Raw genomic sequence first — 12293 nt, 5'->3', positions numbered from 1 at the left:
TAATTCAAGATTTTTTTTGTTTTTGTTTAATTGAATGTTTTGTTTTTGGGTTTTTTTTTTGCTTAATTCAAAAATTTTTTGCTTAATTCAAGATTTTTTGCTTAATTTAAGATTTTTTTTTTTTTTTTTGCTTAATTCAAGATTTTTTTTTTTGGCTTAATTTAAGATTTTTTTTTGCTTAATTCAAGATTTTTTTTTTGCTTAATTCAAGATTTTTTTATCTTAATTCACGCAAAAAAATGTACCAATGGAACAAGTGAAAATTACCTATTATCTACTATAAATTATCTAATTACAATTAATTCAACTCCACAGGTCCATCTTCAACCTTATTTCTGAGTAATAACACCAGAAAGGTAGTTTATGAGCACTGGCCCTTTAAATGCACATGAGCCACTTCAGGCCCCGCCCCCTCCAGGTTGCTGAGAGTGCTTTCTGTCCCGTTCAACCAACGACTGAACATTTTAGGTAATCGGCTCCAAGTTTGTACATATTTTCAGTTTTTACTACAGCCTCTGCTGCTGATAAACAATTATGTCGTACTCAGAGAAATGTTCGTCAGAAGTCTGGACCTTATATGTGCAAATGTCGTGACGTAACTAGTTATAAAACATAACAAATTAAGCAGGAACTAGAACAGGTTGTAGAAATCCACTCAATTTTTGCCCAAATTAATATAAAGATATCTTTGCAGCACCTGGAGGGTTCCAATTCAACTTTTTGGAACTATCAGGGTCCAAATCAAGGTTATTATCGTTAACAAAAACTAACAAAATGACGAAAACTAGAATTGTAAAAACATTTTCGTTAACTGAAATAAATAAAAACTATAATTAAAAGAAAAAAACGATAACTAACTCAAACTGTATTGTGTGCTTACAAAACAAACTAAAACGTATAAAAATTATGGATGAAATTCCCTCTGTTTTTGTCTTTGTCAATGTCGGATTGATATGAAATCGATTTATTTCGCTCCAGCAATTTTAGCTCCTGGCACCATATGATTTGACGGTCCGTCACTTTTCGTCACTTGTTGTTTTTAGTCGTCTTCTGGTCCCCACTCTACCTGGAAACATGGAGACTAAAGTTGGGAGAAAACAGCAGAGTCCTGTCTGGGATTTATTTGAATATGATGGTGAAAAAGATAAAAGATATAAAAACACCTAAAATTAAAGTAAAACTAAGCATTTAGAAAATAATGAAAACGAATAAAAACTAGCAAACCTGCTCTAAAAACCACTTAAAACTAACTGAATTAGAGAAAAAAAAGTCAAAACTAAATAAAACTAAACTATAATGAAAAATCCAAAACTTTTAGAACCTTGGTCCAAATACACAAATAAATGAACCACAGACTAACAAAAGTGGGTTTCGATAAATATGACCCACATGGGCTTCCGTCTGTAACTGAGGCCCCTCCCCCTTTAGTTGAGTTGTTCTGTCTGCTGTTTGGACCCCTGGACATACCTGCAGAGTGGTCCGGTGTAGTTGTCAGGGCAGAGGCAGGCGTACCTGTCCGGTCCGTGCAGACAGGTGCCTCCGTTGGCACACAGGTGGTTTTCGCACACGTCCACCTCCTCCTCACAGTTCACACCTGCGTACCCGAACTCACAGCTGCACTCGTAGCTCAGCCCGTGGACGCTGCAGTTGCCGTGGACACATGGACCGGAAGCGCAGGTGTCCAGGTAGAAGTCGCAGCGTCTCCCGGCCCAGCCCTCGGAACAGGTGCAGTTATAGAGGTTGAAGAGGTCCTGGCAGTCGCCTCCGTTCATGCAGGGATTGGGCTCGCAAACGGACGCCCCGGAGCAGCCGAGAAGAGCGGAATTCAGCGACGTCTGGACGAACCGCTCCTCCTGCAGCCGTGGGAGGTTCACGTCGGAGGAGCTGAAGTATGGAAGGGCGATGCCACCGAGCTCCACGGTGCTCAGGCATCCAGCCAAAGACCAGCCCGCATCAGGACCCAGGCCCCCTAAGAAGATGGTCACCCCCTGCCTGAGGAAGTCCAGGTTGCCCCCTTGACTCCTGGAGATGCTGGTTTCTTCTGTTTCATCATCCAGCACTAGGGTCCAGCGGGAGCTTTGTGCCCACGGTGCCGACATGAACAGGTGGACGCTGTGCCACTCCCCGTCACTGATGCTCCTCCTGCTGCTCAGGCTCACCGTGGACACCCCCCGTCCGCCCCCGTCCTCCTCCGCGTCGACCCCTGGGGTGCTCTGGAGCTCCAGGAACAGGAAACCATCCTGGACGGAGAACGTGATGAATGCCGAATCCTTCTCCGCGTGCAGGATGGCGGCGTTTCGCTTTCGTGTGCGTATGTTTAAGGACAGGTTTGTGATGTTACGAGATATGTGTCCGTTTCCTCGGTAGGACAGTACGGTGCTGTCGTTGAGGAAGGTGGCGTTGGAGTAGCCTAAGACGAAAAGGAAAAACACACGACAACGCATTAGTAAAAACTGCAAGAAATTTTGCGCGAAGGTTAATATGGACAATACTGTTCAGTAGTGGTGGGCGGATCAGTCCAAATATTCATCCTTCCAAGGCCAAGACACAGAACTGAAAGAACTGAAAAGGACCGAACGAGTTTTTCAAAGGTTTTAAATCCCCATTGGTTTATGATGGGAAAGTGCTGTAACTTGAAAACAGTTGAAGATATTGATATAATTACTATTAGCAATAGGTAGGAAGTCACATATGGGCTTTCATTTGGTGCCATGACCTTTGACCTTAACTGACCTTGTAAGGTCAAACGAATGTCAATTAATGTCTTTAAATATGCTGTTGGACTACAGGAGCCTTGGTCCTGTTTTTAATACATCTACACTGTATCCTAGAAAGCATTTTTACTCAGCGTACTGGATTTTTTGAAACTTTCCACCCTCTACACAGGAAATGTAATTCCTTATAACCCTTACTCATATAAGCACAGATGAATTTGTCAACATTGTAGGACAAATTTGCAAAACAGAACATCTTACTCTGTTTTTCTACAAATTAGTGTCTGTTCAGTGGATGGCACCACAGTCTGTGTCTCTTATTTTTCAAATACAAACAGACTTTCAAGGACTCACCACATACAAGCATTTAACCCCTAAGTGGCGTGTGAAGGTTGAGGTTCAGGTAGTCATTCCTTCATGAGTTAATCAGTGGCAGAAGGCGACATGACAAATCATCACTAATCCCAGCAAAATAAAGGATAATGTGACTTCAGGTCAGTCTGTCTTTACAGAACACATGTAGCATGTAGGCAGATTGAGGCCAGTTTATGAAAGAAGAGCACATTATATCACTTGGTTATAAAGAGGTTAACAAGTAAACAAAGCAGGTCAAAGTATGAGTTATGTGTAAACAGATTAACAGCTCTGAGTCTGGGTTCATGTGTGTTTAAAAGGCTCATATTTCTCTAAACCCACTTTTCTTAGTCTGTGGTTCATTTATTTGTGTATTTGGACCCTAATAGTTCATACAGTTTGAATTTGAACCCTCCAGCACATCACGACATTTGCATATAAGGTCCAGACTTCAGACAAACATTTCTTTAAGTACGACATAATTGTTTATCAGAGGCAGCGGTTGTAGTAAAAACTGAAAATATGTCCAAACTTGGAGCCGATTACCTCAAATGTTCAGTTGTTGGTTGTATTAACAAACACAAGTGGCTGAACGGGACAGAGAGCATGGTAAACAACCTGGAGGGGGCGGGGCCTGAAGTGGCTCATGTGCATTTAAAGGGCCAGCGCTCCAAACCACCTTTCTGGTGTCATTACTCAGAAATAGGGTTGAAGATGGACCTGTGGAGTTGAATTAATGAAGAATTCAAACCCAAGCAGAGCATTTACAGTTTATGTACCGTATGTCCCCAAAAAAATCACAGTTGGACTTTCTGCATTGATAACTTTCAAAACAGTTAAACATATAAATACTATTTCAGGGTATGAAAATATAACTTGTTCCCTACATCTTGCGGGATACCCCAATTAATTAATTTGGTTCAGGGGTCACGGAGAAATGTGGATCTTTGTAAAGCATGTCATGGGTTTGTTTCTTCCGAGTTTGGCACTTGGACGCCAAGAGCGTCCAAGTGCATGAAAATATTTTGCTCACAACTGACAGGACAACTGACAAATGAATTCAAATTCTGTGCATAACATTATATCAATGGTGTGGACTCGTGTGAGGTTTTGTTGTTGAAAGATGTATTGATTTGTCAATTACCATTTTGCATTTGTTCCCTAAGAAGCTAACATCTGCTGACAAGCATTTCACTTAGATTCTTACCGATCCAATTCTTAAACTGCAAATTCGGTATGGTTGGTCAGCAACTAACTCCTGCTCAGAGCATTCATTGTGTTAACAATAATTTGACATCTTTCTTTAATCATTCATTGTCGCACCTAGGGATGGGAATCGTTAAGAATTTAACGATTCCAATTCCATTATCGATATTGCTTATTGATCTGATTCCTTATCGATTCTCTGATCGATTCTCATTGGGTGAACGAATAAGAGTACAAACGTGTGTTTGCATTAACTGTCTTTTATATTTCCATCTCTGCACAGAAAATATAACATATACAGTATGAACAAATAATAAGAACAGATGATGCCAGGCCTGGTCTGGGGGGGGGGGGGGGGGGGTACAGTGAAAGTGAAACTAAAGACACTTTACTAATTCATCTATTGCTGCATTTCTACTACGTGGAACCGGTTCAACTCAGCTCGGCTTGTCTCCCGTTGTTGTGCACCTCATTTCCTTTCCCTTCTTACCTTCGGAAACTTGTATTTGAGGAGTTACAACGTTTGTTGCCCGCACCGGAACCAGCCCGGCGTTCACTCTGCCGCTACATTCACAAGCGCCGCTAAGTAGCATATCAAATATGTGACATTCCTGTAAATGAATCACATGCTGTGGACAAATGTTTGAGGATATTGGAGGGATTCCACCCTTTTGAAGAAATGGAAGCTCTGACAGTGTTCCAGTGGACCTGGTGTGGTCTGTTCGGACCTGGTGTGGTCTGTTCGGACCGTTTCTGCCTCAGCGCCATGTTGGCTACGTTCTGACCAAAACAATGCAGCGTACGTGTGACGTCATCGCGCATGCACAACGAAGGCAGAATCGATAAGCAGAATCGTTAAGCAGGCAGGCAAACGATTCCAAGGAATTGAGCTACTGGGAACCGGTTCTCAAAAAGAACCGGTTCTCAATTCCCATCCCTAGTCACCTCACCAACATTTGCAAAACTCAGAAATCTGCTTCCTTTGTGATATGATTCATTATTCATTCCGTTAGTTGAAAATGAAAAGAAACAAGCAGTCACTTTTTTAAAAGAGATATTTTGTGCGAGAACACAATGAGCAACTTCGTATTTGTACGGCGTGAACACAATGGAGGCAGCGTCTCCTTACAAAACTTGGAGGGAAGGGACTTCTGACATGCTTTACACACATCTACATTTCTCGGTGACCACTGAAGCAAATCGAATGGGGTTTTCTGCAAGATGTAGGTAATAAGTTATAATTTCATACCCTGAAATTGCATTTTGATTGATTCACTATTTATTTAAAGTTATCATTGCAGAAAGTCCAACAGTAATTTTTTGGGGACATACGGTCGACCCCAGGGAAATGTTTTAAAATGTATAATTCCATTTTTAAAAAACGAAATATCATTCCTTTAAAGCAGAACTTACCAAACAAACCAGAAAAACTGAAGAAAAATGTATCAGTAATAACGGAAAATTAGCTCAATATAGTTTTAATTTTGTATTTCTACAGTGCACGCAGATGATCCAACTTTTTAGACTAATATTTAATTGCATGTTGGCAAATTATTACAACATCTCATAGTCACTGATTACACTCAAAAAATGTCTAAAATAATTAAAGTTTTTTGGAATAAGAGGTGCAGTTTTTAATCCTTGGACTCCAGTCAGACTTCAGCGCTAAAACGAGCACTTGGGTCTGCATTTAAGAGGTTTAAAGATTCGACTTACTTAACTTTTCAGACAAAAAACTACTCTGTTTGTCATGTTTGACTGGAAATAATCCCAGGAAAAATGCAAATGCTGAGTATTTGGGTTTATTCATTAACTTATGAATGCACGACCTTTAGAAAATGTTCAGTTATTTGTCATTTGTCAGGTCTACGGAGGCAGATTTATGTCGATACAACCAAACAAAACTCACTAAAGGTTAAAATGTCAAAGAAAAACATATTATTTATACATAAATTACTCGTGTCATTGTATAAACTGGTGTGTATTTTGTTGTTTTGTTTATATTTCCTTCTGCTTCTTTCACTTCTGATCAGACTTTTGCTTTTATTGATGTCTTTGCTGTTACGTTGCCAGATCTTTGTGCTTCCACGTCTAACACTGACTTCCTCTCTGTTCCCTTTAACATAAAAGTATCTTCATTTCTGTTTGATTGTATGACACAAATTTCATTTCCTGACACGTTTTGAATAATTTTCTTGTAATGCACCCATGAAGATGCACGTTCCTGTGCAAAAGTCAGGCTTTGTTTTTGTTTTTTCAGGGTTGAAATGATCATACATATTTATTTCTCAGTCTCTTTTCTTCAGATACAACAAAAAAATAAAGGAAATATGTGCACAGCCTGAAAAAACACACAAAAACTGAACTAAATGTGTTGTAAAGGTTAAAGTCAGTATTTTTCTGTTTTTGTTGATTATATTGGTCTTTTTTACTCAGTTTTTTTAAATCATCCTATTAATTTTGGTATTCATTTTTTCTTTTTTTTTGTTATTTTACTCATTTTATTGATCATGTTGTTCATTTTGTTGTTGTTTCTGTTCATTTTTACTTCATATCGATTATTTTTTTCAATTTCTTACTGATATAAAACATCAGAATATGCCAAAAATCTCATATTTCTGAACAAAAGGGTTAAAGACATGTTAAAGGGAGGTCACACTAAATACAACCACTTTGGTTTATAGAAGCTGTTTTTACCCTGAAACTTTTGTTTTTCCTGCTGTTTATACTTCATATACTGTATATCAGATTGGATCTAAATATAGAGACAAAGACATATGTGTGGACAAATACAAAAATATTATGATGTGAAGTTAACTATGAATAAAACTGATGCCTGAAAACAAGAAAATGTTCATGTAAAGTAAGACAGTAATACTGAGTAGACGTCTTAAGATCTGAAATACAAAATTAAAGATTATAATTGAACATCTGCTTTGGGCTTTTACTCTGGACTGTGTAACCAGGCTGGACTGTGACCTTTGACCTTCACTTACATTCATATCCTTGGTTCAGGATCCTACACTCGGCGTCCATGGGACAAGGGGACAGCTCACACCACCGAACCTCCTCACAGCGGCGTCCTGACGTACTGGGAGGACAGGAGCAGGTGAAGTCGTCCCACATGGAGAAACACATCCCTCCGTTAAGACACGGGTTTCTCTGAAGATAAACAAACAATAAACAGGTTTGTTATGGGGCTTTGACGTCAGTGACTACTTTAAGTTTACATTTAAACCTGTAATATTCTGATCAGGACCCATTCAAGATAAGATGCTTTATTATCTTATCTTATCTTATCTTATCTTATGCATCTAAGGGTTAAGCAGAAAATGGGTCCAGATTAGACCCAAATTCATAAATTCATTCATTTCATAAGTGTGACCCACTTATGAAATGAATGAATGAATGAAATAATGAATGAAATGACCTGGTAAGGTTGTTTTCTTACAATATCTTTGTAACGAAACATTGTTATTACTTCATATTCCAGGTGTTCCTCAAAGAACATGTTATTGACATTATGTCACTTAAAATTTAATCTTACCTTTTATAGATTTTATGAAATTGTAGTTTTTGTCTGACTACCCCATGCTTCCATATGTGGGTCAAAATGACCTGCATTCATTTACAATGGGATTTCATCTGAACCTTTGATTCATTCTACATTCATCCATTCATTCATTGTACATTCACTCTTTCATTCTACATTCAATCATTCATTATTGATTCATTCATTTTACATTCATTCATTTGTTCTACATTCAGTCTATATTCAGTCATTCTGCATTCATTTGTTCTACGTTCATCCACTCATTTTACATTCATCCATTCATTCTACATTCATTCATTCATTCTGCATTTGTTCATTCTACATTCATCCATTCATTCTACATTCATTCACACATGCAAGTGTGAAACGTAAAGGTTTAAAAAAAAAAACATTTAAAAATTGTTAAAGATGCTAAAAAATGAAAAATAAAACATATTTTACACATGAAATCCTTCTCTTATTAACTAAAATATAAATCAAATGACTATTTTAACATGGCAAAACGACAAAAACACTTTGATTTTAATGTGGGTTATTTTGGACCCATTCATGGAAGTGTGTAGTTTCCAGACACTGGTTCATCTAAGGGTTCAGATAAAAGTTTCAGCAGCTGTTCTCGGACATCTGAGTAAACCCTCTGCCTCTGCGCTGTGTCCTTACACTGCAGGTGTTGTCCCCGGAGCATCCGGCCGTTACGTTTCCCATGAGCTCCAGAGGGTACGATCTGACTGAAGCGTCCAGCCCAAAGAACTGCAGCCTCTGGTCGTTAATCCTCAGGTCCTGCAGACAGCCTTTAAAGTATCCTCCAAACACTGAGGTTCTGCTGCTCTCCAACAGACCCCCCACGTACACAGAGTCTCCAGCCTGAACCTCCACGGTCCTGATGTCCACCTCACCCTGCTTCTCTTCTTCTACGTACAGTGTCATGAGCTCCTTCTCCACTTTTAAACTCACAAAGTGGACCTCTCCGTCGTCGATCACGCTCTCTGATTTCAGACTGTTGGAGCCGTTGAGCTGAACGCCCACCCTGCCGTCCTCCAGCCACATGTGCAGGTACTCGCTGCTGGTGTTGTCGGCGAGCGCTAGAAGGAGTCCGTTACTCTTCCTCGTGCGAACAAAAAGGGAGATGATGAGGTGATCGGTCAGATTGTTGGTGACAGTGAACGCAGCGTAACTCTGAGAGTCCTCGTTCCCAAAGCGTGCAGTCACATGCTCTGTAGAAAAACATAGTAAGACAACATACGGTTTATTCTCAACGTCTAACACAGTGTTTTTCAACCTCGGGGTCACAACCCCACGTGGGGTCGCCTGGAATTCAAATGGGGTTGCCTGAAATTTCTAGTAACTGATAAAAAAAAACTAAAAACTTCCTAATAAAAATATATGGTGAGTTGACAGAGACAATCCCAATCCATTAAAGACAAACTGTGAGTGTGAAACTGCAGCACTGTGGTTCTGTTTATCTGTCAAATGTTCATTGTTAGGGATGTCCGATATTGGCTTTTTTGCCAAAAACCAATATGCCGATATTGTCCAACGCTTAATTTCCGATTCCGATATCTACCGATACCGCTGCCGATATATGTGGGATATTAAACTAATTTTAGGAAACATCACATATCTCCTGTCATGGAATTAACACATCATGCCTAATTTTATTGTGATGCCCCAGTGGATGCATTCTCAAATGCAACAAGGCTTTCAAAATGTAAACACTGTCTGTGCAAAGAATACATACTTCAACTTAAGTTGTGAAAAAAATGACATATTTATTATTTTCTCTCCCTCCTCCATGAGTCTATTACAGTGTGGCAACTCTACTGTACAGTTTGAAAACTGCACATTTCTTTCAGCTACAAACAATGCTTCTTTATAACGTCAGTAAATGCCGGCGAAATCAAGGGCATTATTTTATCGGTTTTAATGATAGGCAAAAAAACCGATAACGATATTCACCGATATTACATTTTATGCCAATATCGGGCCGATAATATCGGTGGGCCAATAGTATCGGACATCCCTATTCATTGTGGTCGGTTTCAGATGCTGCAGCTCTTTCATAATTCATAGTTTCAGTTCTTGTTTGTTCAGTATTAATTGTCCTCCTTGTAAATCACAGCTGGACTGACTGTACATATCCTGACCAAGGAACATCCAATTCTCCCTTTGTGCAGTAATCTACACCTGGATTTACTCACTCTCCAGAATAATACATTATATAGACTAATTGAATCTAAAATTAATGTTTATTTGCAACATATTATGGCAAACTATTACAGGATCAAAAACAAATTAATTTTAGCAAAAAAATGTCTCCGTTTTGAATGTCTGGGTCGCCAGAAATTTGCGATGTTAAAATGGGGTCACGAGGCAAAAACGGTTGGAAACCACTGATCTAACAAGAACAAACAACCTGATAGCACATATTGTATTATATTGGCTATTTCTTATGTTAGAGTAGGGTCAAAACACAGTATTCAAAATCTCTCTGAGGGGACATTTTAGAGCAGGGGTCTCAAACATCCGGCCCAAGGGCCAAATGCGGCCCGCCAAAGGTTCAAATCCAGCCCGTGGGATGAATTTGCAAAGTGCAAAAATTCCACAGTCAAGGCTGTTGAATTCATTTTAGCTCAGGTTCCACATACAGACCAATATGATCTACAGTCAAATAGTAACAGCAGAAGAACCTACTGTGGTGTCAAAAAATCAGTATTTTAATCAAAAGTATCCAATTTGTATTGAAAAGTATTTAACCTGTATTCATTTGCATGCCAGAAGTTATTCTTAGTGTAATGTGTAGATTGTACCAGAGTAGCTGATTTTATTTTCCTGAGAGACCCACAGAAGAATGAACACGTGAATTTATGGAAAGTTACAAAACGGGGCGGGCAGAAAGAACATGTGAGCTCATGGAAAGTTTCGGAAAACGTGGTGTACAAAAGAAGTACACGTGAGTGGAAATTTTGGACATTCAGGGAAATAATTTACATATTCTGGGAAAAAGTTACATATTTATCTATGATAATCAAATACTGGGAATTAGTTGCATATGTATATGTTTTGACCAATCCTGACAGACACCAAAAAGACCAGACCCTATTGGAGACGAGCTAAAAAGGGGAGTTTCCAACGTGACTAGATTAATGTTCAAAATAAGATAAAAAATGGGTATGGTTTGTCGCTAAACCCAACCTACTTTTTACAATATAAAAGTGGTTTCCCAGAGCAAAAAGTCAGTTGTTTCTGCAGATATCAACTCAGTGTTTATTTTATGCATGAATAAACACTTTATGCGGCTCCAATTCTGCTCAATCTCCGATTTTGTCTTGACTCTGTGTGCATTTACTTGACAAAGCTCTGCTACATTGATTAGGGAGGACAGAGACATAAGTTCAACATGCCAGAGTACAGTGAGGAAGAACGTCAAAGGGACCAATGATGTCTCCCACCTGCGACAGTAAATTTTACACGACACTACAAAAAATGACTTCATATTTTCTTCTTGGTTTGATGTGAAAAAAATAATATTACACTATGCCTATAAATAATGACAACTTCAAATATTTGTCTTTGTTTTAGTGCAAAAAATAACATTAAATTATGAAAATATTTACCTTTTCAAACTATCCTATAACAATAAAATGTGAATAACCTGAACAAATATGAACAACCTGAAATGACTAAAGAAAATTAAGCACAATTTGAATAATTTTCTGCCTGTTACTAGCGTTCAGTGTCTTTGTAGATCTGATCCATAACGCACGTGTATAAATGATAAGTTGAAGTATAATATTGTTAAAATCGCATTTATTTTTCTTAAGAAATTTCAGTCTTTTCCGATAATTCACATCTTTTTTTGTTTGGATAGTTTATAAAAGTAAGTATTTTCATAATTTAATGGGGGTTTTGCACTAAAACAAAAACAAAAATTTGCATCTGTCATTATTTATAGATTATTATGTTTTTATTTGACTGGTCTGGCCCACTGGAGATCAAATCAGGCTGAATGTGGAACCTGAAAGAAAATGAGTTTGAGACCCTGTTTTAGAGACAATGTGACAGATTATTGCCATAAAATATCAGGATAAAACTCGTAATTTTATAAGAATAAAGTCGTAATTTAAAAAAAAAACCTCATAATTAAAGGAAAATAATGTGTACTTTTATGAGATTAAAGTTGTAACATTTTGAAAATAAATTTGCAATATTATGATAAAAAGTCATATTTTAGAAACCGTTAGCCTAAAGCCTTATTGATGACAGTTTCCAGTTAGAGCGAACGCAACAATTGAAGCAGTAATTTTCACTCCTGTTGGAGCGGACGACTCTAATGAATGTGTTGATGGTGGGCGGGGCCAATGGGCTCAGTATTTGGCCTTTGTACTGAACTCCAAATGAAAGTAGAACCTCACAAAATGTTCCAAGTTCTGCATTATGCGACAAGTTAGTACAACTTTATTCTTGTA

At 38.4% G+C, this 12293-nt stretch overlaps 1 protein-coding gene across 1 annotated transcript in view; it reads right to left on the bottom strand.

Annotated features, from left to right (window-relative positions):
* The window catches only part of crb1 (crumbs cell polarity complex component 1), a 79581-nt gene that overhangs the window by 29159 nt on the left and 38129 nt on the right, over positions 1-12293 (bottom strand). The window contains 3 exon segments of the mRNA XM_030131858.1: positions 1468-2410; positions 7271-7436; positions 8488-9041. Coding sequence (XP_029987718.1) covers positions 1468-2410; positions 7271-7436; positions 8488-9041 — 1663 coding nt within the window.

Source organism: Sphaeramia orbicularis, chromosome 4 (assembly GCF_902148855.1).
Source record: "Sphaeramia orbicularis chromosome 4, fSphaOr1.1, whole genome shotgun sequence".
Lineage (NCBI taxonomy): Eukaryota > Metazoa > Chordata > Actinopteri > Kurtiformes > Apogonidae > Sphaeramia > Sphaeramia orbicularis.
The sequence above is the reverse complement of the archived record's forward strand: the minus strand, read 5'-3'. Positions and strand labels throughout refer to the sequence as shown.